Source organism: Macaca nemestrina, chromosome 1, assembly GCF_043159975.1.
Source record: "Macaca nemestrina isolate mMacNem1 chromosome 1, mMacNem.hap1, whole genome shotgun sequence".
Lineage (NCBI taxonomy): Eukaryota > Metazoa > Chordata > Mammalia > Primates > Cercopithecidae > Macaca > Macaca nemestrina.
Genome location: NC_092125.1, coordinates 188,831,856 through 188,859,491, shown reverse-complemented (window position 1 = coordinate 188,859,491; position 27,636 = coordinate 188,831,856). Strand labels below are relative to the sequence as shown.

The following is a 27,636-nucleotide window of genomic DNA, read 5'->3' as shown; positions in this document are numbered from 1 at the left end:
CTGGCCAAAGATGCCTCTCGACTGTCAGGCCAACCACCAACTTGCAGAAGCCTTTGCCTTGGAGGTTGCTCTGGGAACTGGCTCCTTTCCCTCGGTCCACAAACCTCCTGAGAAGCTCCCCAGACCCTGTTGCCCTCTCTCTGCTTCAACTGACCGCTTTCCTGATCTGCCTCCACCTCACCTTCCGGCTGCTGCATGGCCTTGCCCCTCCGCCTTGCCATTTCCTGTGCGGGTGAAGCAGGTAGGTGGTGAGTCTGGAGAGGTGGGTGGGCTGGAATATGGTGGCTTGGAAAGCCACACAGTGTGGCTTTTTTTTTTTTCTGCTCCCGATCTCCAGATTGAACCCAGTAGGATTTCACACCAACAAAATTTGTTATTGTTTTGTATACTAAGCACTTAATCCAGATGATGTTACCAAGTATATAACAAAAATCCAGAATCTGGGGTCTTTTCCACCCAGAACTAGAGAAGCTAATACCTCAGGTCCTGGCACCAAAGCCCCTTCCAATAGCGAATGTTCACTTGCAAACTCCCCACTCTGTCCAAAAAAAAAAAAAAAGGCACTGAAGTCATTTGAGATGAGTTCACATAGAATATATTTAATTCTTTAAAAAATAAAACTTTCAACATAGCTAACATCTATGTACACTACAAAAATAGACATTTTCATATAAATAATGGACATGGTAGGAGGTGGGCAGGGATATGAAGAGCCTGCCCAGGAGTCACCAGGCGGTGGGGCCAGGACTGAGGAAGGGTGCTGGAGGGTCTCTCAGGCTTGGTCAGCTGAGTGGGCAGCGGTGTGGGGTGGGAAGGGGGACAGGGCTGCACTGCAGCCTGAAGTGCTGGCTTTCACTCTCAAGTGACACAGACATAGGTTCACACAGGCCTGGGTGTGCAAGGTGCTGGCTGTTCTGTATGGATATCAGGGAGGCCCATGATGGCTGGGTCGGGAGAGGGGGTGCAGCAGCAGCAGGGCCCTCCAGGGGTCCATCCTGCGTCTAACACCTGACCCAGTGCTTCCCAGTGACCCCACGTGGCCCACACACGGTCTCTGTGCTTCAGCTGCTCTTTTCACCCAGTGGCTGGACCTGGTCCCCTGGAACTGAGGTGGTGGTAGCAGGGGACCAAGGATGCTCATCAGAGGCTGGATGGACATAGGCACCAGGTAGGGGGGGTGGGTGGATGGCCACGGTCATGGAGGTAGTCACTCTGGCAAAGCTCTGGGGCAGGGAGGGGGATGCCCCCCACCTAAGCCCGCCTCCCTGTGGAGCTGGTGGACTCAGGACCTCTGGGCTTTCCTTGTACATCTGTATCACCTGTGGGGAGACACCAGCCACAGTAAGCCCACGGGCCCATGGGGCTCCCGTCCCCTTCAGCATCTCCCTGGGGATCACCATGACTGTTGGGAAGCTGGGGTCCTTGTTGGTCTCTAGCAGGATATGAGAGCTAGCAGGTAACAGGATGTTGAGGCCTGGGGCAAACTCTGCACCTTGCTCTGGATCCTAAAAGGCTAAGGTGGGTCCCATGAAGAAACCAGGAGGGCTGAGGGGCAGGAATATGGTGTCTGGGGAAAGAAGGAGGCTGCCACCTTCAGCTCATGGCACCTGTTGGGGAGGTACCTGTCTGTGGACCACAGGGCTCTGTCCCTTCCCTTGCCTATCCCTACCCCATCCCCTGGGCTGGGAGCAGAGGGATGGAGCCGAGGGTGTGGTCACCTCTGGCGGTGGGCCCAGGATGGACAGCAGCACAGGCAGCAGCACAAGTCCATGGAGGAGGCCCAGGAGTGTGAGCACCGTCAGCGCCGCAAAGAAGTACCTGGGGGCGGGGGGAGTCAGCCCAGGCCTGCCCTGAGCCCTGCCTCCCCGCCCCCGAGCCCTCCCTACCTTACAATGAAGTCAAAGTGGGAACCAGCAAGCATGAGCAGACCCAGCAATGTGGAGATGGCCCCGTCAGTCACAGGGGCAAATGTGTGCTCAAGGGCACGGGCGGCCCGCAGGTTCCGGCTGCCCTGGGTGGTCAGAAAGCCCTGGGAAAATAGAGTGGTCCTGGATCTGCTCCTCTGCCAGTCATGGCCAGCTCAGCCATGTCCCCAGCTGTAACTGTCTTCAGAGCTCAACAATCCCTTGGCCCACCAAAGGCCAGGTGAACTAAGTTCATGGGAACTGTACAGGGAGCATGCGTGAGTCCTTTTAGGTAACACTGTATGGATGGGTTTGGTGAGCTTAGACACAGAGACGTGTAGAAAATAGGGTACAGCCTGGGTAACAGAGTGAGACCCTGTCTCTAAAAACAAACAAGGCTGGGTGCGGTGGCTCATGCCTGTTATCCCAGGCCGAGGTGGGTGGATCACCTGAGGTTGGGAGATCGAGACCAGCCTGGGAAACATGGTGAAACCGTGTCTCTATAACAAATACAAAAATTATCTGGGGGTGGTTGTTTGCACCTGTAGTCTCAGCTACTCAGGAGGCTGAGGTGGGAGGATCGCTTGGCTAGGGAGGTGGAGGTCACAGTGAACCGAGATTGCACTGCTACACTCCAGCCTGCACAACAGAGTGAAACTGTTTCAAACAAACAAACAAACAAACAACAAAAATAGGTTGGGCAGACTACAGCCTGTTACTTGTTTTGTAAATGAAATTTTGTTGAAACAGCCATACCCATTGGTTAATGTATTGTCTAGACAATTTTGTGTTTCTATGGCAGAGTTGCAGCAGAGACTCTATGGCCTACCAAGCCTGAAATGGTTACTATTTGGTCCTATAAATAGAAGAAGTTTGCCAACCACTAGTCCTTCTAGAAGAGGGATGCCAAAGTGATAACAGTTATTTCTCAGAGTAGTGTTTCAGAGGATTTCTAATTCTTCTTTTGTACCTTTCTGCATACTGACTTTGTTTTCTTTATTTTTTATTTTTTTTTTGAGACAGAGTCTCGCTTAGTCGCCCAGGCTGGAGTGCAGTGGCGCGATCTCGGCTCACTGCAAGCTCCGCCTCCCGGGTTCACGCCATTCTCCTGCTTCAGCCTCCCGAGTAGCTGGGACTACAGGCGCCCGCCGCCTCGCCCGGCTAATTTTTTGCATTTTTAGTAGAGACGGGGTTTCACAGTGTTAGCCAGGATGGTCTCGATCTCCTGACCTTGTGATCCGCCCGCCTCAGCCTCCCAAAGTGCTGGGATTACAGGCGTGAGCCACCGCGCCCGGCCGACTTTGTTTTCAAGGACCATATATTGTTCTTACAATCAGAATAATAATAGAGATATTTGGTGGGGGGAAGGGAAGGGAGCTGTTTGTGGAGTCTGGCTGGTCTGTGGGTCCCCCCTTTCCTCTGTCAGAGAATATGCAGCCCTGGGTAAGGCCCTCCTTGGTTCTGGCATCTCTGTATCTCTATCTCTGTAGAACCCCTCCATTAAGCCCACATTGCCATCCGCTACCATCCCTTTTTTTTTTTTTTTGAGACAGGATCTTACTGTGTTGCTCAGGCTGGAGTGCAGTGGTATAATCATGGCTCACTGCAACCTCAAACTCTGAGGTTCAAGTGATCCTCCCGCCTCAACCTCCCAAGTGGCTGGGACTACAGGCACGTGCCACCATGCCCAGCTAATTATTTACTTTTTTTTTTTTTTTTTTTGAGACGGAGTCTCGCTCTGTCGCCCAGCCCAGGCTGGAGTGCAGTGGCGCCATCTCGGCTCACTGCAAGCTCCGCCTCCCGGGTTCACGCCATTCTCCTGCCTCAGCCTCCCGAGTAGCTGGGACTACAGGCGCCCACAACCGCGCCTGGCTAATTTTTTGTATTTTTAGTAGAGACGGGGTTTCACCGTGGTCTCGATCTCCTGACCTTGTGATCCGCCCGCCTCGGCCTCCCAAAGTGCTGGGATTACAGGCGTGAGCCACCGCGCCCGGCCTTTTTTTTTTTTTTTTTTTGAGGCAGAGTCCTGCTCTGTTGCCCAGGTTGGAGTGCAGTGGCATGGTCTTGGCTCATGGCAACCTCCGCCCTCCCGGGTTCAAGTGATTCTCCTGCCTCAGCCTCCCCAAGTAGCTGGGATTACAGGCGCTCACCCCCACACCCAGCTAATTTTCGTATTTTTAGTAGAGACGGGGTTTCACCATGTCGGCCAGGCTGGTCTGGAACCCCTGACTTCAAGTGATGTGCCTACCTCGGCATCCCAAAGTGCTAGGATTACAGGCATGAGCCACCACACCCAGCCCTTATTGTCTATATCCCTAGAATATAAGTTCCTTGGAGGTAAAAAACTGTATTGCTATTATATCCCTTATTCTTTTTTATTTTTATTTTCCAAATTATTTTCCTTTTTGAGATTGAATCTTGCTCTTTTGCCCAGGCTGGAGTGCAGTGATACGATTTGGCTCATTGTAACCTCTGCCTCCTGGGTTCAAGCGATTTTCCTGCCTCAGCCTCCTGAGTAGCTAGGATTACAGGCATGTACCACCACGCCCGGCTAAATTTTGTATTTTCAGTAGAGACGGGATTTTGCCATGTTGGCCAGCTAGTCTTGAACTCCTGACTTCAGGGGATCCTCCTGCCTTGGCCTCCCAAAATGCCCCAGCATCATCCCAATTACAGGCATGAGCCACTGTGCCCAGCCCAAATTCTTCTTCTTCTTCTTCTTTTTTTTTGAGACGGAGAGTTTCACTCTTGTTGCCCAGGCTGGAGTGCAATGGCTCGATCTCAGCTCACCGCAACCTCTGCCTCCCAGGTTCAAGCAAGTCTCCTGCCTCAGTCTCCAAAGTAGCTGGGATTACTGGCATGTGCCACCACGCCTGGCTAATTTTTTGTATTTTTTTTTTTTTTTTTTTTTTTGAGGCGGAGTCTCGCTCTGTCGCCCAGGCTGGAGTGCAGTGGCCGGATCTCAGCTCACTGCAAGCTCCGCCTCCCGGGTTCACGCCATTCTCCTGCCTCAGCCTCCCGAGTAGCTGGGACTACAGGCGCCCGCCACCTCGCCCGGCTAGATTTTTGTATTTTTTAGTAGAGACGGGGTTTCACCATGTTAGCCAGGATGGTCTCGATCTCCTGACCTCGTGATCCACCTGTCTCGGCCTCCCAAAGTGCTGGGATTACAGGCTTGAGCCACCGCGCCCGGCCAATTTTTTGTATTTTTAGTAGAGATGGGGTTTTACCATGTTGGCCGGACTGGTTTCAAACTTCTGACCTCAGGTGATCCACCTGCCTTGGCCTCCCAAAGTGCTGGGATTAGAAGCGTGAGCCACCATGTCCAGCCAGCCCAAATTTTTTTTTTTTTTTTTTTTTTTTTTGAGATGGAGTCTCGCTCTGTCGCCCAGGCTGGAGTGCAGTGGCGCGATCTTGACTCACTGCAAGCTCCGCCTCCTGGGTTCACACCATTCTCCTGCCTCAGCCTCCCAAGTAGCTGGGACTACAGGTGCCCAACACCATGCTCGGCTAATTTCTTGTATTTTTAGTAGAGACGGGGTTTCACCGTGTTAGCCAGGATGGTCTTGATCTCCTGACCTCGTGATCTGCCTGCCTTGGCCTCCCAAAGTGCTGGGATTACAGGCGTGAGCCACCGCGCCTGGCCCCAAATCCTTAAACAGTACCTAGCACATCGTAGGGGCTTGAACAATATGCGTTGAATACTGAATCAGCTGACTGGTCCCTCCCCGGGGTGCCTGTGCTCACCAGAGCCATGTGGACTGTGAACTCAACACCGATGCCTACAGAGGCCACGAGGATCACCACGGGGATGGCGCTCAGCTTGATGCCCAGGAAACCCATGATACCAAAGAGCTCCACTGTCATCATCGCCAGGACCAGCACCTGGGGGAGACAAGGCTCACGGAGGGCTCCTGGCAGGAGGGAAGACAGGCTGGGCAGGGAAGGGTGCAGGTGCCTCTGGGTCTCTCTGTCCCCACTCCTGCAAGCACTCACTATGAGGCCAGCCGTCCAGGGGTTGAGGAGCAGCAGGGCACAGACGAGGAATGTGCACACCAGCAGGATGCAGACTGCCAGAAGGAAGCAGCGTCGCAGGCCCAGATACTGCTCCCAGAAGAGGAAGGGGGAGCCGCTGGGGTAGGCGTGCACCCCAGCCTGGCCGGCCTCTGCACATGCTGCCCGGGCCGCCTTGATGGCCTCCACAAAGTCTGCAGTCTTCTGGAGGCCACGCAGCAGGAAGGGGAACTGGGCAAACTCCAAGGGCTGAGCCGGCGGGACTGCGGAGGGGAGGGAAAGGGAGAAGAGGGAGAGGGACGGGGCAGTGAGCACGGGGCAGAGTGGGCAGGGCCTCAGGCTCAGGGTTTGTGTGGGTGAGGCTGAGGCTCTTGCTGAGCTCCCCCCAGGACTCACTGCGAAGGTTCTCCCCCGTGGTGTCGTATTTGTCGTGCAGCCATTCAGGAGGTGGGGGGTAGAAGTTGGCCTGTGAGGCTGCCAGACCCAGGGGGTCACTGCTCACCCACACGGTCAGCCCCATGTAGAAGAGCTCGGGTGGAATCAGTCCCTCCCTGTCTACCAGCTTCCTTGTGGTCAGCTGCAGAGGCAGAGAGGGCTGAAGGCCTGGGCCCAGGAGGCCTGCAGCCCCTGTGCTACTCCACCCCTCCAGCCCTCTCCCAACCTGGCTGAAATCCAGAGGCTCCTGGGCGTCTCCGGTCTGGATGAGCAGCTTGTAGGCCAGGGCCCCATCCTCAGAGCCATTGCGGTACGAGTGGCGGGTGATGCGCCCAGAAGCCCAGTCCTGGTCAAAGGCAGCCTGGATTCCTAGGGGAGACCAGGATAGAGTTCTCTTGGCTGGTGGCCCCAGGGCGTTTCTCCCTGCAGCACCCCTCCCTGCCAGTCTCCTCGCCTCTCACCCTGTAGCCAGCTGCGGTAATAGTGCAGCCAGGTGCGGGGTGCCTGGGTGGCCGGTGGGGGCAGCACTGCCTTGAGGGAACTGAAGCGCTGGTGCAGATCAAAGAGGGCGCGTTGGGAGTGGGCGTAGTCAAAGCCACCCTGGGTCACCAGGGCCACCTCGTACAGGGAGAAGTACCTGAGCTGGGCGCTCAGGAAGGCATGCTCCTTGGTGCCCCGGGGCACCACATCCGTCAGGGCCAGGCCGTCTTGCACCAAGGTGGCTCCGTAGAGGCTCAGGCCCAGAAGAGCGCCAAAGAGCACCAGCACAATGGCCTGTGGGAAGTGGCAACTAAGCTGGAGGCCCCAGGGCTGCCCCCAGCCCCTCAGGGGTGGACTGAGCCCTCTGCCCTTCTGGACCCACAGATGCTAAGTCTCTGCCCTGCTCGGCCCAGTCTTACCTTGGCATGTGACTGCAGCAGCAAGGGGGCAAACTGGTAGCGGGCAAAATGGGCAAGATTCCAGCGGGCACAGGGCAGGGACTTGCAGGCTGCCTTCTGCCTTGTCTCCTCCTCCTGGCCTAGAAGGTCCCGTGTGGACCCTCCAGGGCTGAAGACCTCAGAGCCCAGTGGGTCGGAAGGTGGGGGCACCAGGTGGGCTTGGGGAGGCAGGATGGTGACCACATGCTGGCTGCTGGCTTCACAGTGTGTAAAGGCTTGAACTGTGGCAGTGAGGTGGGCAATGCCCACTGGAACCGTCTCGTCCTCCAGCTCCTGGGGCAGGATCTGAATCACCCGAGCAGAGCAGGGACTGGAAGAAGTAGAGAGTGGATGACAGGTCTGTGCCTTGAAATGCTGGTGAGGGGACAGGCTGGCGTGGGTCACGGGAGGAAGGGGCTGGGGTGCAGGCAGTACCTGGAGAAGCAGCAGAGCACATCGAGGCGCTGGCAGTGGCGCCGCCGTAGGTCCAGGCTGAGGATGGCTGGGAAGACAAGCATCACGGCTACAAAGGTGCAGCCAACCACTATGGCCGCCTGGGGGACGGACAGGAGGGGCATGAAGGCTGGATGAAGCTTGGCCTCAGCCCCACACCCACCCTGAGCCGCCCGTGTAAGCAGCCTCACCTGTAGGGAGAAGGCTCGCAGCGCGGGGATGGGAACGAGGGCAGCCATGAGGAAGGCGGCCATGTTGTTGATGGATGTGAGTACAACACTGGTGCCCGTGCGCTGCAGACACTCGCCCATGCGCTCCTGCCAGGACAGAGTGGGGACCTGCCCTCAGGTCACAAAGGAGGGGCTGTGTCAAGGTGGAGTGAAGGGGAGGCTCAGGAACTTGGGGTGCAGAGGTGGGGCAGTCATAACATAGCAGCTAGCATTTACTGGGTACCATGTACGTGTGATGGGCTGTTCTAAGCATTCAGCTTGAGTTACCTCACTGATCCAAACACAACTTAGGACACAGTACTATTATTTCCCCTGTTTACAGATGGGGACAAGAGGCACTGAGGTTCATTAGCAGCCCAGGGTCACTTGAACCAAGAGGCTCTTAACCAGTAAGCTGAGCTGCCTCAGATGAGCCCTGGGGGACGAGGCCCCACCTGGAGAGGGGTGCCAGGCAGAGCCTCTGTGAAGGCGTGCGCCAGCAGGAATACATCATCCACGCCGATTCCCAGAGCCAAGAAGGGCAGCACCTAGAGGGGCAGAGGAGCGGGCAGCTGAGGACCCGTGAAGCCTGGTGACTGGCACTGAATCTGCCCTGCAGTCCAGGCGTACCTGGGTAGTGGCAGCATTGAAGGTGATGCCGAGCAGGGCACAGAGCCCAAGGCCTGAGGCCACCGCCAGGGCCACCAGCAGTACCCCAGCAAGGCCCACAGCACCCTGGGACTGGGCACAGTCCCACCGTAGCATTGTCACACAGGCATAGGCCAGCTGTGGGGAGAAAGGGCAGTCTCAGACAGGGGCTCCCAGGGTGGGCACTGGCTGGAGGTGGAGTGGGGCAAGGTGCCAGGTGCAAAACCCACCATGAGCAGATAGCCTCCCACCACACGGGCAGCGCTGACTTCAGAGAACGCATGCAGGATGTCGTCCAGGGTGGTGGAGGAGAAGGCGTGGATCTGCTGGGAAGCGTTCTCAGGCAGGGCCTCCTGGGCCAGCTAGAGAAACAGGGTAGATTGGAGGGGGCAGGAGGAGGGAGTGGCCTCAGGGCACCCACCTTGTCCTTGTCCATACCGACCTGCACAAAGCGCCGCTGCCAGGCTTGTAGCACTGTGCCAGCCTGTTCCTCACTCCAGCCAATGTCATGCGTCTGATAGTCACCCCGGAAATGCTCGTATAGTTGGCGGGGACTCATCAGCAAGAAGGTGCTTTGCAGGGCCTCTGCCCTGGTGGGGGTGTGGGAGAACCAGGGGTCAGAGCTGGCCCAAACACCTGGTGAGGGATGTGCAGGGCCTTTTGCCAGAGCTGCCTGGCATTACAGTATGGGTTCTCATGCACGGAGTCCCCTCATCACCTCCCAGAGGAGACCCTACCTCAGCAGCTGTCCCTGGGGGTCTCTGGCCATGCCTCCCAGCAGCAATTCCTCCTGCCAGTGCATGAATTTGTGGGAGAAGCCATGGCAGCCCCCGCTCAGCTCGTGAGCCACGTTGGGAGCCTGGAGGGGAATAGGAGGGGTTAATGCTCAAGGCCCTGGCTGCGGATAACTGAGTGTCCCTGGGCTTCCACCTCCAGGAACCAAGCCACCATGGAGCTCCGTGGGCCTGGAGTGTAGGTAACTATTCTGAGCCTCTTGACTGCTCTGCAGAAGTGAACAGCTAGTATCCCGAAGACAGGAAGCCCGAAGGGGGAGTAGAGGCCTGGAAGTAGGCTTCTGGGAGAAGCTGGTGTAACTGGCGGATTCTGGGAAAAGTACCACATTGGCAGGGCCATAAAGAAACCAGGGAGACCAGGTATGATATTCATGCTTACCTACTGTGTTCTTAGTTTCCCTGTATTAGTCTATTTTGACAAAAAGTCCAGCCTTGGCCAGCGCAGTGGCTCACGCCTGTAATCCCAGCCCTTGGGGCGGGCTGACAAAAATTAGCCAGGCATGGTGGTGGGCACCTGTAATCCCAGCTACTCAGGAGGCTGAGGCAGGAGAATTGCTTGAACCAAGATCCAGCTACTGTACTCCAGCCTGGACGACAGAGTGAGACTCAAAAAATAAATAAATAAATAAAATTTTAAAAAGTCCAGCTTTATCTAGGCTCAGAAAAGGAAACAGGGATTCATATACCACGTGAGGGCTCCGTAGGATAACTGAATGGGAATGGAACACTGGGGGCCTGGCACTGCGGGAGCAGGGTAATGCCAGGAAGTGAGGGTCAGGGCACAGAGCAGTCAGCTTCCCCGGAACATAGGAGTGTATGAGGGAAGGAAAACAGTCTTTCCCTGGCAGACCTGGTTGGAACCCACCTGCCTGCTGTGATGGTTGGGGGCACTAGGTGGGCAGTGGAGGTCATCAGGGTGTAGACAGGGCCGCCCCACGTAGGCCTGGCCCACCTGTGCCTTGTCTAGCAGCTCCCGGAAGCCCTCAAGGGAGGCAAAGGGACCCAGCTCCTCCAGCAGCTGCTCTGGATCCAGGTTGGTCCACTGGATATCCGGACGGCCGCTGAGGGAAGAGCCCATAGTTGGTGAGGGTCAGGGATGAAAACCCAGGCTCCAAACTGCTGCTGGGGCCCCATGCTGTACCCCACCCTCCTCTTATCTGCCCATTTGTCCCTCCATATGGAGGGTGTGCAAGCCTCAGCTTCTCAGAACTGCCAGGCAGCATGGGCCCACCAGGGTGCCACAGTGAGCGGTAGATGAGTACAAGGGGCTGAGACGGATATCAGGGCAGGGTTACCTAATACACAGAAAGGGCCTAGAAAGGCCCCACTGAGTCCCTTACCAAGCTGTGTGCTTGGTTCTAATATATAACCAGCAGGCACACGCCTGTAGCAGGTTTTCTTTCTGGCCTGGGCAACAGCTTAGCAAACACCTAGGTAATTCCCCCCAACAAAGCCTCTTTCTGGGGATCTTTTTCTCCTTTGCTCAGATCTTACAGATCTTTGTGTTTAGTTTTGTGTAAATAAGTCAGGTCTTCCTTCCTTCAGAGGGAAGGAGAAGGGGGATGTTGAGAGAGCCCTGGGGAAGCCCGTGCTCTCTGTTGCTGGCCTGGGAGCACTTAGGACCTTGGTAAGGTTTTGATCATCCTCATTCCCCCAACCCCTCCTTTCTGCTGGGAGAGTCCCCAGCGGGAGATGAAGCAGGGCCCCAGGAGTGGCACTCACGGCAGGTAGGCGGAGCCCCCTTGGAGTTTGGCTCCCTCCCAGAAGCAGTCGAGGGGAGTGAGGATCACGCACGGAAACAGCTTCTCAATCATCTGCCAGGGATACCCCGGGCCACATCAGTCCTGCCCCACAACCTTTGTAGGATGCCCTCTGCAATCCCCCTCCTTAGTTTTAAGGGGGCGGATTGCAGGCTGTGGAGCTTGCTCGGTCTCTCTGAGTCCTTCCACGCCACAGAAAAGGTTCTGCCTCTACTCCCTCTCAGGACACTTACCCGCTCAATCATTCCATTTTCAATAAGGGGAACTCCTGACTTGTAGCAGATTTTGTTCAAATCCCAGGACCTGCAATAGCCAGGGGCATAGGAGATCAGCAGAAGAGGGGGATTCCCACTCCAGAACCCCCACAGCAAGCCTCAACCCCAGCTGCTCAGGGGCTCAGCCAGACTCACTTCCCATAGAGTGATACTTGGACTTTACTGGCAGTGAGGGCTGCCTGGAGGTGGAGGCCAAGTGCTTCGGGCGTGAGGATGTTCTCTCCCTCCTGCCGTGCGGTCTGTATCAGCATCTGAGAGGTGTATGCAGCCTCCTCCCCCAGCTTCTCCTTGGTGTAATGCAGCTCCTGGCTCACCCGGCTGCCCACTGCAGGAGCAAAGAGAGAAAGCTGGGGGAAAGGGCCTAGGTGCATCAGAACTTGGGAAGGGGGCTTCTAACTCTGAGGCCTCCCCAGACAAGTGGGAGAGGTGGAGCAGAGAGGAGCCCCTGCCTTATCCCTGAGGGCCTGGTCATGGCCCAGGCTGACTCCCCAGGCTTCTGAGTCCTGGAGCTCTGCCAGGGAAGTGGAGAGGCCTCGGTTGTATGGCTCTGTGGATTTCCTGTGTGGTCTAGGGCTTAAGCATAAACCAGGTTGGCTGGGTTTTGGGCATAAACTTAAAAATGACAATCAGCATGAGCTGGCCGTGGGCTGCGGGGGTTGTAGAGGCATCTTGGTAAGGAACCCTCAGTCCCTCTGTGCTCTGGTAGGGAGGACAAGGAGGGCCAATGGGGCCAATAAGGAGGCTGCTGCTGGGAGGGTTTCCTGGAAGAACAAGTGTAGGGCTGGGGCTGGTTCTTAGTTCAGGTTGCTCTGGGCAGTGATTTATATCCACACACCTTTCTGCAAAGTGTCCTGGGGAGAGGGCAGGGATAGGAGTGTCTGATAATAATGGGTGATAATAGTGAGCCTGTGTTGGTGTGGGGAAGGTGGGGGATGGGACAGTCATTCAGTGTGCTGCTCCTGCTCAGGCAGGAAGTGCATGGAACCAGCTCACAAACCCTGGCAGGGGTGAAATCAAAGTGAGCCCAGGGGAGGAAGGTGTCCAGATCCCTTTCACCGCCCTCACTGTCCAGACCACAGGGAGTCCCGGCGCCAGGCCTGCCTTAGTGTCCTGGATCTTAGCGCCCCTCCAGTCCTGCGTTATGCTGGCCACAGGCTCCTGCTGTGTGACTGGGACCTGGGGGAGGTGGGGACATTGTGAGGGGATATCACTTAACTATGATGTGGGGGAGAATGGGGGCCAAATTTACCTCTGGAGGCTTTGTGGATTTGGTCCGATCTCAGACCCTGCGCTGTTTCCATCTGTCTGGGGGTCTCCTCCTGTTAGTCTTTGCTGCCTGCTGGGACCCACACATACTGCTTCTCTGAGACTCAAGTCCCATCTGAGATCGTCATGTTTCCCAATCTCTTTTCCTTTTTCTCTTTTTTTCTTTCTTTCTTTTTTTTAGACAGGGTCTTGCTCTGTTGCCCAGGCTGGAGGGCAGTGGCCTGATCACAGCTCACTATAGCTTTGACTTCCTGGGCTCAGGTGATCTTCCCACCTCAGCCTCCCGAGTGGCTGGGACCACAGGCGCCCGCCACCGTGCCTGGCTAATTTTTTTTTTTTTTTCTTTTTTTTTTTTGAGACAGAGTCTTGCTCTGTCACCCAGGCTGGAGTGCAGTGGCCGGATCTCAGCTCACTGCAGCCTCCGCCTCCCGGGTTCACGCCATTCTCCTGCCTCAGCCTCCCGAGTAGCTGGGACTACAGGCGCCCGCCACCTCGCCCGGCTAGTTTTTTGTATTTTTTAGTAGAGACGGGGTTTCACCGTGTTAGCCAGGATGGTCTCGATCTCCTGACCTTGTGATCCGCCCGCCTCGGCCTCCCAAAGTGCTGGGATTACAGGCTTGAGCCACCGCGCCCGGCCGTGCCTGGCTAATTTTTAAATTTTTTGTAGAGAGAAGGTCTCATCACTATGTTGCCCAAGCTGGTCTTTTTTTTGGCTCACTGCAACGTTCTGCCTCAGCCTTCCAAGTAGCTGGGATTACAGGCGCCCATCACTATGCCTAGCTAATTTTTTGCATTTTTAGTAGAGACGGGGTTTCACTATGTTGGCCAGGCTGGTCTCGAACTCCTGACCTCCCTTTTGGGAGGCCCTCCTCGGCCTCCCAAAGTGCTGGGATTACAGGCATAAGCCACCGCTCCCGGCCCCAAGCTGGTCTTAAATTCCTGGGCTCAAGTGATCCTCCCACCCCAGCCTCCTAAAGTGCTAGGATTACAGGCGTGAGTCACTGCGCCTGGCCCTCCAATCTCTTTTTCAAACCCATGTAATCTTCTCACTCACAAAAGCCCCAAATCCTTGGTAGCCCCCAACACATACTTACCCATATGCTCACATGTGCCCTCGTGCCCCAAAAGTCACATTCCTGGCCTTCGCCTCACGAAAACAGTCTTCCTGTCCTGCTCCCCACACTGCCAGTTCCTTCTCTTTTTTTTTTTTGAGACAGAGTTTCACTCTTGTTGCCCAGGCTGGAGTGCAATAGTGCAATCTTGGCTCACTGCAACCTCTGCCTCCCGGGTTCAAGTGATTCTTCTGCCTCAGCCTCCCGAGTAGCTGGGATTACAGGTGCCTGCCACTACGCCCGGCTAATTTTTGTATTATTAGTAGAGATGGGGTTTCACCCTGTTGGCCAGGCTGATATTGAACTCCTGACCTGAGGTGATCCGCCAGCCTCGGCCTCACAAAATGCTGGGATTACAGGTGTGAGCCACCATGCCTGGCCTCTCCTTCTCTGACTCTTCCCTACTCCCCACTCCTTTGCCAGGCCTGTACTGCAGTGTTTATTTCTTTTTTCTTTTTTTTTTTTTTTTTTGAGACGGAGTCTCGCTCTGTCGCCCAGGCTGGAGTGCAGTGGCTGGACCTCAGCTCACTGCAAGCTCCGCCTCCCGGGTTCCCGCCATTCTCCTGCCTCAGCCTCCCGAGTAGCTGGGACCACAGGCGCCCGCCACCTCGCCCGGCTAGTTTTTTTTTGTATTTTTAGTAGAGACGGGGTTTCACCGTATTAGCCAGGATGGTCTCGATCTCCTGACCTCGTGATCCGCCCGTCTCGGCCTCCCAAAGTGCTGGGATTACAGGCTTGAGCCACCGCGCCTGGCCTGCAGTGTTTATTTCACCAGGATTAGGCCGAAGACTGCCGCATAGAGGGGAAGAGGAGGACAGAGATAAGCTTTCCATAGTAAGTGGGTTTGCTAAGAGGAAGGAGGCATGGGAGGAGGAAGGAACCCAGAGAGATCTGACGAGAAACCAAGAGAAAGAAACATGGATAATTTAAAATGGAGCATCAAAGACAATAAAGACTCCTCAGGGGAGAAAATGGGGAAGAGAAAAAGATAAACCTTAGTTGACAAAGATAGATATGGACAGATGAACTGGGATGCATTGTGGTGCAGGAAGGAAGAGACGATAATGCTTAGTCTGTTCCTTGGGCTAATTACTTATTCTCTCTGGGTCTCCAGCTCCTCATCTGTCAAATGGAAACAGTGACTACCTTGGTAGAATTAGCATCAGTGCAGGCAAAGTACTTAGGAAATTGCATGGCACACAGTAGGTACAGATGTGGAGTTATTTTTCAATGGTTGCTGGTAGAGAAATGATGTGACAGAAAAATGAGAAGGAACTGAAGGAAAGAAAGACTGCAGGTGGGCCGGGCGCGGTGGCTCAAGCCTGTAATCCCAGCACTTTGGGAGGCCGAGACGGGCGGATCACGAGGTCAGGAGATCGAGACCATCCTGCCTAACACGGTGAAACCCCGTCTCTACTAAAAAAATACAAAAAACTAGCCGGGCGATGTGGCGGACGCCTGTAGTCCCAGCTACTCGGGAGGCTGAGGCAGGAGAATGGCGTGAACCCGGGAGGCGGAGCTTGCAGTGAGCTGAGATCCGGCCACTGCACTCCAGCCTGGGCGACAGAGCGAGACTCCGTCTCAAAAAAAAAAAAAAAAAAAGAAAGACTGCAGGTGACAGGGGAGGAAATAGGACAGAGGAGGGAGAATATCAAGATTGATACGTTAGGCCGGGCGCGGTGTTTCACGCCTGTAATCCTAGCACTTTGGGAACCTGAGGCGGGTGGATCATGAGGTCAGGAGTTCACGACCAGCTTGGCAAACATGGTGAAACCCCGTCTCTACTAAAAGAAAATACAAAAAATTAGCCAGGCGTGGTGGCAGGTGCCTGTAGTCTCAGCTACTTGGGAGGCTGAGGCAGGACAATGGCATGAACCCAGGAGGTGGAGCTTGCAGTGAGCTGAGATTGCGCCACTGCACTCCAGCCTGGGCGACGGAGCGAGACTTCGTCTCAAAAATAAATAAATAAATAAATAAAAAATAAAAGATTGATACATTAAAAAAAAACTCGTCCCTTTTTTTTTTTGAGACAGGGTCTTGCTTTGTCACCCAGGCTGGAGTGCAGTGGTGCGATCACAGCTCACTGTAGCCTTGACCTCCTGGCTCAAACAATCCTCCCAGGTCGCTGGAACTACAGGTGTGTGCCACCATGCCCAGCTAATGTTTGTATTTTTTGTAGAGACAGGGTCTCCCTATGTTGCCCAGGCTATTCTCGAACTCCTGGGCTCAAGTGATCCTCCCGCCTCAGCCTCTGAAAGGGCTGGGATTACAGGTGTGAGTCACTGTGCTCGGCCATACTTTTATGTCTTTTCCAAATGAGAAAATATAACTGGTTAACCAATATGGAAAAAGAGTCTACCTTATAAGTAATCCTCTAAATGCAAATAAAAACATCAATAAGTTACTATCTAACAATTTAGCAAAAATTTTAAAATTGATAGCACTCATTGCTGGTTTACAGGAGTACCCTCTAACCCACCATGGGAGTGTAACATGGCATACTCTATGGGGAAAAGCAACATTGCAATATGTAGGTTCCATAATCTTTGGTCCAGAAGTTTCACGTGTAAGGGCCTATATACCACGGTAGGGACTTAAGCTTTCTCTGGGTGAAATGGGAGTCATGGGAGATTTTGGGCAGAGAGGATCTGACGTTTTCATCACTTAACAATGTATTTTTGTGAATACACGGTTGTAAGAGGTGCCCACGAGAAGAAGTCAGGAAAGGTGTCCTGGACCAAGTGTGTGCAGGGAACTGTCAAAGACTCCATGTTTCGGTACTGCTAAGAGTGAGCCAGGGAGGAGCCAGCGGCAATGCTGGAGAAGCAATCAAGTCCAATTATGGAGGGCCTAGAGTGTGTGCTATGGAGTTTATATTTGATTTTACAGAATCTGGTGGAAATCGGTGGAAGGGCACTAAGAAGGGGACTGACTTGGCCAGATGGAGATTGGCCACAGGGTGGTGCTGTGGAGGCAGATTTGAAGGTGAGGCTGTCAGCACCTTCCTCCTTTCTAACAGACCCTGATTTCCCTGGCCATCCTCAGAAAGGCCTAGCGATTAAGGACAGCTGGGCTCCTCCCCAGCATCAGAAGGTGAAACTTGATTAGTTTAAGAAGCCGGACCAGGCACGGTGGCTCAAGCCTGTAATCCCAGCACTTTGGGAGGCCAAGATGGGTGGATCACAAGGTCAGGAGATCGAGACCATCCTGGCTAACACGGTGAAACCCCATCTCTACTAAAAAGTACAAAAAAAAACTAGCCGGGCGAGGTGGCGGCGCCTGTAGTCCCAGCTACTCGGGAGGCTGAGGCAGGAGAATGGCATAAACCCGGGAGGCGGAGCTTGCAGTGAGCTAAGATCCGGCCACTGCACTCCAGCCTGGGCGACAGAGTGAGACTCTGTCTCAAAAAAAAAAAAAAAAAAAAAAAAAAAGCCACTCAGTAATTCCATTGCCTTTGCCATGTGAAGGATTTCGGCATAGGATGCTACACAGTTCTTGCTAAAGAGAACAAATGAGAAGTTGGCTGGGAGGCTACTAATAAATTTTTCCTCACTTTCAAAAATAGATGCAAGATCAGGCATGGTGGCTCATGCCTGTAATCCCAGCACTTCAGGAGGCCAAGGCAGGAGGATCGCTTGAGACCAGGAGTTCAAGACCAGCCTAAGGGCCGGCCGGGTGCGATGGCTCATACCTGTAATCCCAGCACTTTGGGAAGCCGAGGTGGGTGGATCACGAGGTCAGGAGGTTGAGACTAGCTTGGCCAACATGGTGAAACCCTGTCTTTACTAAAAATACAAAAACTAGTCAGGCATGGTGCGCGCCTGTAATCCCAGCTACTGAGGTGGCTGAGGCAGAAGAATCGCTTGAACCTGGGAGGCAGAGGTTATAGTGAGCTGAGATTGATCCACTGCACTCCAGCCTGGGTGACAGAGCAAGACTTCATCTCAGGGGATGGAAAAAAAAAAAGAAAGAAAAAAAAGACCAGTCTGGGCAACATAGTGGGACTGCGTCTCTACAAAAAACAAACAAACAAAAAAATTAGCTGCACATGGTGACATGTGCCTGTAGTCCCAGATACTATGGAGAAAGAGGCAGGAGGACTGTGTGAACCTAGGAGTTCGAGGCTGAAGTGAGATGTGATTGCGTCACTGCACTCCAGCCTGGGTGAAAGAGTGAGATCCTGTCTCTATAAAACAAAACAAAACAAAAACAAAAAGACGTGCGAGACAAGAATGACTTCTTTTTCCTGACACTGCAGCAGCTACTTTGAGATAAGCCTGAGGACAAAAGTCCAACATGTTGAAGATGGCAGAGGAGAAAGAAAGAAACTGGGTGCTTGCTAATGTCCTTGGGCTGCTGAATTAACAAAATCAACCAGGCTTCCTGTTACAGAGAATAATAAATCAATCTTCTTTCTTCCTTCTTCCCTCCTTCCTTTCCTTTTTTTTCTCTTTCTTTTTTTTTTTTTTTTTTGAGACGGAGTCTCGCTCTGTCGCCCAGGCTGGAGTGCAGTGGCCGGGTCTCAGCTCACTGCAAGCTCCGCCTCCCGGGTTCACGCCATTCTCCTGCCTCAGCCTCCGGAGTAGCTGGGACTACAGGCGCCCGCCACCTCGCCCGGCTAGTTTTTTGTATTTTTAGTAGAGACGGGGTTTCACCATGTTAGCCAGGATGGTCTCGATCTACTGACCTCGTGATCCACCCGTCTCGGCCTCCCAAAGTGCTGGGATTACAGGCTTGAGCCACCGCGCCCAGCCTTTTTCTCTTTCATGTTGCTAAAAGCAATTCTATTATTTTATTTTATTTATTTATATATATTTTTGAGACAGAGTCTTGCTGTTACCCAGCCTGGAGTGCAGTGGTGCGATCTCTGCTCACTGCAACCTCCGCCTCCCAGGTTCAAGTGATTCTCCTGCTTCAGCCTCCCGAGTAGCTGGGATTACAGGCACATGCCATCACGCCTGGCCAAATTTTGTATTTTTAGTAGAGACAAGGTTTTGCCACATTGGCCAGGCTGGTCTCAAACTCCTGACCTCAGGTGATCCACCCCACCCTGGACTCCCAAAATGCTGGGATTACAGGTGTGAGCCACTGCGCCAGCCTTATTTTTTAATTTTTAATTTTTTAGAAATAGAGATGGGGTTTTGCCATGTTGCCCAGGCTGGTCTTGAATTCCTGGGCTCAGTCAAGCTTCCCACCTTGGCCTCCCAAAGTGCTAGGATTACAAGCATGAGCCACCACGCCTGGCCTAAAAGCATTCTAAATGATACAATCAGGAGTGTATTGCCAGGGATGGAACAAGACCTCAACTACAGCAGTAACCACAAGGTAGAAAGGATGGGTCTGTTATGAGAGAGGTTAAGAAGCAAGGATTTACTAGTTTACTAAACAAGTGGGTGAACGGGCCGGGCGCGGTGGCTCACGCCTGTAATCCCAGCACTTGGGAGGCCCAGGCAGGCGGATCACGAGGTCAGGAGATTGAGACCATCCTGGCTAACACGGTGAAACCTCGTCTGTACTAAAGATACAAAAAATTAGCCGGGCGTGGTGGCAGGTGCCTGTAGTCCCAGCTACTCGGGAGGCTGAGGCAGGAGAATGGCGTGAACACAGGAGGCAGAGCTTGCAGTGAGCCAAGATTGTGCCACTGCACTCCAGCCTGGGCAACAGAGCGAGACGCCGTCTCAAAAATAAATAAATAAAACAATTGGGTAAACAAGAACTGAGGATGACTCCTAAGGTTTTAGCTTTAGATATTTAAGTGGGTGGTGATTCTACCAACATAAGGCCATCCTCTGTCTTCTACACAGAATGGCAGCTCTTGTTGCGCAAGCTGGAGTACAATGGCGCGATCTCGGCTCACTGCAACTTCTGCCTCCCGGATTCAATTGATTCTCCTGCCTCAGTCTCCTGAGTAGCTGGGATTACAGGCATGCACCACTATGCCTGGCTAATTTTGTATTTGGAGTAGAAGCAGTGTTTCAACATGTTGGTCAGGCTTGTCTCAAACTCTTGACCTCAGGTGATCCACCCACTTCGACCTCCCAAAGTGGTAGGATTACAGGCGTTAGCCTCCATGCCCGGCCTTTGTAATTTTCTTTTTCTTTTTTTTTTTTTTGAGACGGAGTCTCGCTCTGTCGCCCAGGCTGGAGTGCAGTGGCGCGATCTCGGCTCACTGCAAGCTCCGCCTCCCGGGTTCCCGCCATTCTCCTGCCTCAGCCTCCCGAGTAGCTGGGACCACAGGCGCCGCCACCACGCCCGGCTAATTTTTTTGTATTTTTAGTGGAGACAGGGTTTCATTGTGTTAGCCAGGATGGTCTCGATCTCCTGACCTCATGATCCGCCCGTCTCGGCCTCCCAAAGTGCTGGGATTACAGGCTTGAGCCACCGCGCCCGGCCTGTAATTTTCATTTTAGAGAACAATGTACCTCTGAACGCTTGACTTTACAGTTGGCCAGGAAAGACAAACCAGTCACATTCCAAGTCTCACCGTGGCAAAGTTAAGGAGGTCTGGAACACTGGTCTGGAACACTGAGAGCCAATGTTTGCTTTCTTCCTCTGCTTTCTGTTTCTGTTTCTGTTTCTGTTTCTCCTTCTCCTTCTCCTTTCCTTTTCTCTCTCTCTCTTTTTTTTTTTTTTTTTTTTTTTTGAGATAAAGTCTCGCTCTGTCGCCAGGCTGGAGTGCAGTGGCGCAATCTTGGCTCACTGCAACCTCCGCCTCCTGGGTTCAAGCGATTCTCCTGCCTTGGCCTCCGGAGTAGCTGGGACTACAGGCGCAAATCACTGCACTTGGATAATTTTTGTATTTTTAGTAGAGATGGAGTTTTACCAAGTGAGCCAGGCTGGTGTTGAACTCCTGACCTCAGGTGATCCACCCACTTCGGCCTCCTAAAGTGCTGGGATTACAGATGTGAGCCACTGCACCCTGTCTGCTTACTCTTTCTTTGAGACTGGGTCTCATAGTGAGACTCCATCTCTATGAAAAAAAAGACTGGCCAGGCGCGGTGGCTCAGACCCGTAATCCCAGCACTTTGCGGGGCTGAGACGGGCAGATCACAAGGTCAGGAGATCAAGACCAGCACGGCCAACATGATGACACCCAGTCTCTACTAAAAATACAAAAAAATTAGCGGGGTATGGTGGCACAGGCCTATAGTGTCAGCTACTCTGGAGGCTCAGGCAGGAGATTCGCTTGAACCCGGGAAGCAGAAGTTGCAGTGAGCCGAGATCGCGTCATTGCACTACAGCCTGGGCGACAGAGCAAGACTCGTTCTCAAAAAAAAAAAAAAAAAAAAGAAAGAAAAAAATGATCACTGCTTTTACCTCACCCCCAGCCAATACAGGACAAGAATGATATTCTGAAATAAAGGAAAAAAGCCTAGGAATTGGCTACCATCCTCTTATAAAACCTTCCCCCAAACAACAGCAAAAAACTGCTGGGGTCTAGCCTATCCTATGCTGGAGTGTAGGAGAGATGAGGAAACATGGAGGTTCAAACAGTGCTTAGATGGGGAAAATGTGGGGAATGGAGAGGGAGGAAGGGAAGGGAGACTGCCTCTGTTGTGGCAGGAAATCCAAGAGTCATCTGGGACCACCCAGGCAGCAGTGGTGTGGGTGGGGGTACGTGTATGTGCATGTATGCACATCTGTGTCCTGGGGCTGGGGGCAGGCAGGCAGAGCGAAACATCTGCTCTGGACCCCAGCGCTGGCCTAGAGTGTGTATGGATGTGAGAGTCTGCAGGGCTGTGGGTAGATAGGGTGGGGATGGCGTGTGGGAGCCCAACAGGCAGGCAAGCTCTGAGAAACATCTGCTCTGGATCCTAGGACTTGCCAGTATTTGAAATAACTCAAGGGTGTGAGACTCCAACGTGGGCTCTGCCTTTGGGTATGGGCCAGGGCTGAGGGAGCCTACAAAATGCAAACTTCCCAGGGAAAAACAGACTGGAGTTTGACTCCTATCAAAGGGCTGCCATATGAAACCAGCCCTCAGTAAAGAAGAGTCATGCTGAAAAAAAATTTTTTTAATTAAAAAAAAAATTCTTTTGTTGGGACAGAGTGTCCCTCTGTCGCCCAGGCTGGAATGCAGTGGCGCAATCTCGGCTCACTGCAACCTCCACCTCCCAGGTTCAAGCGATTCTCCTGCCTCAGCCTCCCAAGTAGCTGGGACTATAGGTGCTTGCCACCACACCTGGCTAATTTTTGTATTTTTAGTAGAGATGAGGTTTCACTATGTTGGTCAGGGTGGTCTTGAACTCCTGACCTTGTGATCTGCCCGCCTCGATCTCCCAAAGTGCTGGGATTACAGGCGGGAGCCACCACGCCCGGCCTGCTGAAATTATTAATAAGAAATCATTCTGGCCAGGCACGGTGGCTCACACCTGTAATCCCAGCACTTTGGGAGACTGAGGTGAGCAGATTACTTGAGGCCAGGAGTTTAAGACCAGTCTGGCCTACATGGTGAAACCTGGTCTCTACTAATAATACAAAAATTAGCAGAGCATGGTGGCGCCCACCTGTAATCCCAGCTACTTGGGAGGCTGAGGCACGAAAATCACTTGAATCCGGGAAGCGGAGGTTGTAGTGATCTAGGATCGTGCCACTGCACTCCAGCCTGAGCAACAGAGTGAGACTCCATCTCAAAACAAAACAAAACAAAACAAAAAATAAAACTGCCCCCCACCCCGCAAAAAAAAATCCCAAGAGAATCATTCTTTTATGCTTCCTTAAGAAAGTGAGGATTTGATCCCATCTGACCCTGGCTATTGCCTCAAAGTGTGGATTCTGTATTGCTTTTCCATTAAATGGGCCTGGGTGCCTGAGCCCTCTCCCTGGAGGCTTGGCCAGATGATTTACTCAGTTTCCCCAGCCTTCTAGTTCTAACTTTTCTGATACTCCTGGTCATAAGTGATTTCTCCCTGCTTTCTCTTATACAACATAATCACAGGATGCTCTGTATTGTATTTTAGTTATTCCAGCACATATTTTACTTTCCTTGCTACTGAAAAATGAATCTTGTTTTAGCTGCTTTTGTAAACCCTGATGCATTGTCAAAAACACACATAGAAAGTTAACAATAAATGCTAAATAAACACATACAAAATCACAGACAAATATTCTATACAGCCAATTCACAGGGTCTACCATCTGCAGATGTCCATTTATGGTTGTGGGAGGGAACAGTGTTCCTAGATGCCCAGGTGTACAGACTCTGACCAGCAAGAGCCCCTCCAGCCCCAGGGCCAGGCCTACCAGAGCTCGGTAGCCAAGCTCCTCACCCCGTTCTTGTCTTGGGCTCACCATACCTGAGCAGCTATGGCCAGTGGCCACAACTTACCTTCTACCCAGAGCTGTTCCAAGTTTGTCTCAATAATGGCCACGCGGAGACCTAATGCCAGGGCCCCAAAGGCCAACAGTCCCAGAAAGAGCACTTTGCCACAGTGTCTCTGGATCCCGCAGCCCAGAGAAAAGAGCAGGCCCTGGAAGTAAGCACGAAGCCAGAGTGGAGCCTTCAGGCTCCCAGCTAGGATCTGGGATGGAAAGAGAAGGGTCAGCTAGGCATCACTGCAACAATGCATGAAATCCTTCCCTTCTCACCCTGTATATCTGCTGCCCAGCCCTAGCTTCTTGATTTCTGGATGTGGGACAGGGAGCACCAACACAGACACAGGCCCACACTTGGAAGATGTAACACCCACCACCTCCAGCACACACCTGAGGAAGGCATAGGCCTATTTTCTTTTTTTCCGTTTTCTCTCTCTCTCTTTTTTTTTTTTTTGAGATGAAGTCTGGCTCTGTAGCCCTGGCTGGAGTGCAGTGGTGTGATCTCAGCTGACTGCAACCTCCGCCTCCCTGGTTCAAGAGATTCTCCTGCCTCAGCCTCCCAAGTAGATGGGACTACAGGCGCCCGCCACCACGCCCTGCTGATTTTTTATTTTTAGTAGAGACAGGGTTTCACCATGTTGGCCTGGCTGGTCTCGAACTCCTGACCTCAGGTGATCTGCCCGCCTCAGCCTCCCAGTGTTGGGATTACAGGTGTGAGCTACTGCGCCCGGCCGTCATAGGCCCATTTTCTGAGAGCAGGATACATATGTACACACACCTGTCGTCGGGTGGACAGAGGTGAACCCACAGACATTTATCCTCACTGGCCAGACGAGGGGGAGACACAAGGACAGACACACCGACACACACGCACAACTTGCTTGCCGTGCTAGCTCTCGCTAGTGTCAGACACCCAATGACACTCGGCACTTGAAGACATCACAAACCTTGCAGAGGCCCGAGTGACAGACCTGGCCCCGCTTTTCCTTCTTCCAGCTCCCCCTCTACTCACCTGGGGTGCTGCGGTTCGAGCTGGGGGTGTGTAACTCGGGGGCAGCTCTCTGAGGGGCGGCGATCGAGTCATGCTGGCGGGGATGGGGGGCGCGGGCGCCCCCAACCCGCGTTATCTGGGCGCTCCCATAGGCTAGCCCGGTCTCCCAGTACCGCTGGGCCCCGCGTGGGGATTCAGTGGGGCCGCCAAGGCGCAGGCGTGGGAGAGACTGTGGGGTGCCGGTGTTAAGACAGCTGCGAGGGAGGAGTGCAGGGAGCTGCGGGCCCGGGGCGCGGCGCCGGGGTTCACCCGCTCTGTGGGCCGTGGGCCGCGGCGGCTGGAGGAGGAATGGGTTCCGCGCGCAGACGGAATTGCTGGCCCGAGACGCACAGCAGGGTTCGAGGTGGCGACTGCAGTGCCCGGGAGGCGGCTGGAGCTTCAGAAAAGGGAGCTGGCCGGGGCGACGCCCTCCCATTGGCTGAGGGGCCCGCAAATTACCCTAGCCGTGCGGCCGGGCCCGCTGCTAGGTAACGGCGCCGCAGGGGGCGGGGCAGGAGACCACCCAGGCTGGGCCACCCTGCGCCTCCCTCCCGCCCGCGGGGCCACAGGGAGGAGGAGGGAGGGAGATCCCGGAGAGGCGCAGCGCTGCCAAGTGTAAGTCCAATGGTTGACGCTAAGAAAGGGCGTTTGCGGGCTCTGTTAGGGCTACACTTTTTTTTTTTTTTTTTTTTTTTTTAAGACGGGGTCTCACTCTGTCACCTAAGCTGGAGTGCCGTGGCTGCATCTCGGCTTGCAGCCTCCGCCTTCCAGGCTCAAGCCATCCTCCCACCTCAGCCTCCCAAGTAGCTGGGACCACAGGCATGCACCACCACGCCCGGCTTTTTGTATTTTTGGTGGAGAACAGGTTTCCGCCATGTTGCCCAGGCTGGTCTCAAACTCCCGAGCTCAGGCTATCAGCCCACCTCAGCCTCCCGAAGTGCTGGGATGACAAGCGTGAGCCACCGCGCCTGGCCTAGGACCACACTTTCTTTTTCTTTCTTTTGTCTTCAGGCTTAATTTACTTTATTTTTCTTGTATAAAAACCCTGTGTTGTAGCCACAGCTGGAGCCTGGATCCTGTGCACGGAGACTCTGGTGTGGGTCTTGACGAGGTGGTCAGTGAATCGTGATAGGGAGTCTTGGTGAATACAGTCTCCTTCCAGAGGTCGGGGGTCAGGTAGCTGTAGGTCTTAGAGATGGCATCAAAGCGCGTAGGGCCACACTTTCTTTCCGACCCAATCAAAGCCCAAGATTTCTGTTCACTCTTCCTGGCCTCCATTCTTGCCCTCTTCAGTCCACTCTCTCCACTGAGACCAGAGTCATTTCTCTAACATGCAAATCTGATAGCTCCAAAGCACAAGGCCCACTTGGAGCACAGGGCCCTGTGTGATCTAGCTAGCTAAAGCCTCCTCTCCCATAGTTCCCTCACATCAGTGTTCCCTCGTTCCTACCTTTGCACATGTTTTGGCCCTTTTGTCTTGGCAGATAATCTTCAAAAAACTGAACTTGAATCACTGCTCCCCTCCCCCCCCTTTTTTTTCTGAGGCAGGATCTCCCTCTGTTGCCCAGGTAGGAGTGCAGTGGCGCCTTCACAGCACACTGCAGCCTTGAGCTCCCAGTCTCAAGGGATCCTCCCATCTCAGCCTCCCAAACGGCTGGGACTATAGGTGTGCACCACCACACCCGGCTAATTTTTATAATTTTGTATAGACAGGGTTTCGCCATGTTGCCCAGGTTGGTCTCGAACTCCTGGGCTCACATCATTTTCCCACCTGGGCCTTCCAAAGTGCTGGAATTATAGGCGTGAGCCACTGTACCCAGCCTACACCCTCTTTGAAACCTTCCTTGATTCATGTCTCTCTCCTGGCAGATAATTGCTTATTTGTGCTCTCTATAACAACTCAATTTATATATGTATAATTGCATTTATGACAAAATAACTTATGTACTTGAAAGTCTGCCTTCTTCACCAGACAATAAATAGGTGCTTAATAATTGTTGAGTGAGTCACTAAGAGTTGCAGAATTCAGGGTGTAAAGGATTGGAAACAGGGAAGAATAGAGGCAATAGTCCCTCTATTAAACTTTCAACTATCCTATTTGAGTGTGCTGTTTCTATTGGGTTCCTGACTGATAAACCCCAAGTGGCAGAGTTGGGTAAAATCAATATTCCAATATGTAAAGTTTGGGAAAGAGAAAAATAATCTACAATAAACTCATTTTTCTAACACAACTACTATTATCTCTGGCCAATTTCTTGGTCAGTTCTCCCAGACTTTAAAAAAAAATCATTACATCATAAATATTTCATGTTACTACATAGTTTTTTTTTTTTTTTTTTTTTTTGAGACAGAGTCTTGCTCTGTCACCCAGGCTGGAGTGCAGTGGCCGGATCTCAGCTCACTGCAAGCTCCGCCTCCTGGGTTTACGCCATTCTCCTGCCTCAGCCTCCCAAGTAACTGGGACTACAGGGGCCCGCCACCTCGCCCAACTAGTTTTTTGTATTTTTTTTAGTAGAGACGGGGTTTCACCGTGTTAGCCAGGATGGTCTTGATCTCCTGACCTCGTGATCCGCCCGTCTCGGCCTCCCAAAGTGCTGGGATTACAGGCTTGAGCCACCGCACCCGGCCACTACATAGTTTTTGTAATCAATCATTTGGAGAATATCCTCAGGACAGATTCCCAGAAGTGGTGTTGTTTGGGTCAAAGAGTATGTACATTTTTATGGCTCTTGCTACACACTGCTCAACTGATTTTTGAAAGCTTGTGCTAATTAACATCATCTCTAGCACCTCAGTCCTGGGGAAGAGGAACATTTAGGTTGAGGGGGTGAACACCTAAGGGGTTTGCCATTTCCATTTGTCCATTCACCCAGAAAAATGCCTATGGAGGAACTAATATATGTATGATGCTATTGGCCAAATAGTAACTGCACATGAAAAGCAGCCTACCTGAATAGTACTTTCTTCTCCCTGTTATACAGTGTGTCCTGCTGAGGATAAAGTGGCATGGTAGCTCACGCTTGTAATCCCAGCACTTTGGGAGGCTGAGGCGGGAGAATTGCTTGAGGCCGGGAGTTCAAGCCCTGGCAACATAGTGAGACCTCATCTCTACAAAAAAATAAAAAATTAGCTGGGTGTGGTGGAGCACACCTGTAGTCCCAGCTACTTGGGAGGCTCAGGCAGGAGGGTTGATTGAATCCAGAAGGTAGAGGCTGCAGAGAGCTGTGATTGTGCCATTGCACTCCAGCCTAGGCGACAGAGTGAGACCCTGCCTCAAAAAACAATAATAATGATAACATAAAAAATTTAAGGTTAAAAAAAAAGTGTATCCCTAGCAAGTCTCTGAAATAGAAACAGCTAGAAAGAGCCTAGCAAGTCTCTGAAATAGAAACTAAACGACACTTAGTCTGTATGGGCTCCTAGTTTGCTCTTGGGGCAACAGCTGAAGACAGGGAGAAGCCTGGAATCAGCACTGGTTGTCATCAGGAGTGCAACTCCTGATGC

General features: G+C 53.0%; 1 protein-coding gene across 7 annotated transcripts; it reads right to left on the bottom strand.

The window, feature by feature from the left end:
* Positions 1-579: 579 nt before the first annotated feature.
* Positions 580-24,648, bottom strand: LOC105494922 (patched 2). 7 transcript variants are annotated; one of them, XM_011763953.3, is made up of 22 exons: positions 24,115-24,507; positions 23,116-23,308; positions 11,545-11,734; positions 11,368-11,437; positions 11,097-11,188; positions 10,240-10,435; positions 9,318-9,439; positions 9,023-9,170; positions 8,811-8,942; positions 8,563-8,718; positions 8,388-8,480; positions 7,915-8,040; positions 7,706-7,824; positions 7,253-7,601; positions 6,815-7,127; positions 6,580-6,722; positions 6,315-6,495; positions 5,901-6,181; positions 5,652-5,789; positions 1,887-2,029; positions 1,719-1,818; positions 580-1,319 (listed from the first exon to the last, which is right to left on the bottom strand). In XM_011763953.3, exons 1-22 carry the CDS (start codon positions 24,184-24,186, stop codon positions 1,062-1,064), a joined length of 3,615 nt encoding a protein of 1,204 aa, XP_011762255.3. In that variant the 5' UTR covers positions 24,187-24,507; the 3' UTR covers positions 580-1,061. The 7 variants fall into 7 exon arrangements, with proteins under 7 accessions (XP_011762255.3, XP_070950188.1, XP_070950182.1 ...); XM_071094087.1 differs by having other exon boundaries at positions 23,116-23,257; positions 24,115-24,321; XM_071094081.1 differs by lacking the exon at positions 23,116-23,308 and having other exon boundaries at positions 7,706-7,772; positions 7,915-8,086; positions 24,115-24,648.
* Positions 24,649-27,636: the final 2,988 nt, after the last annotated feature.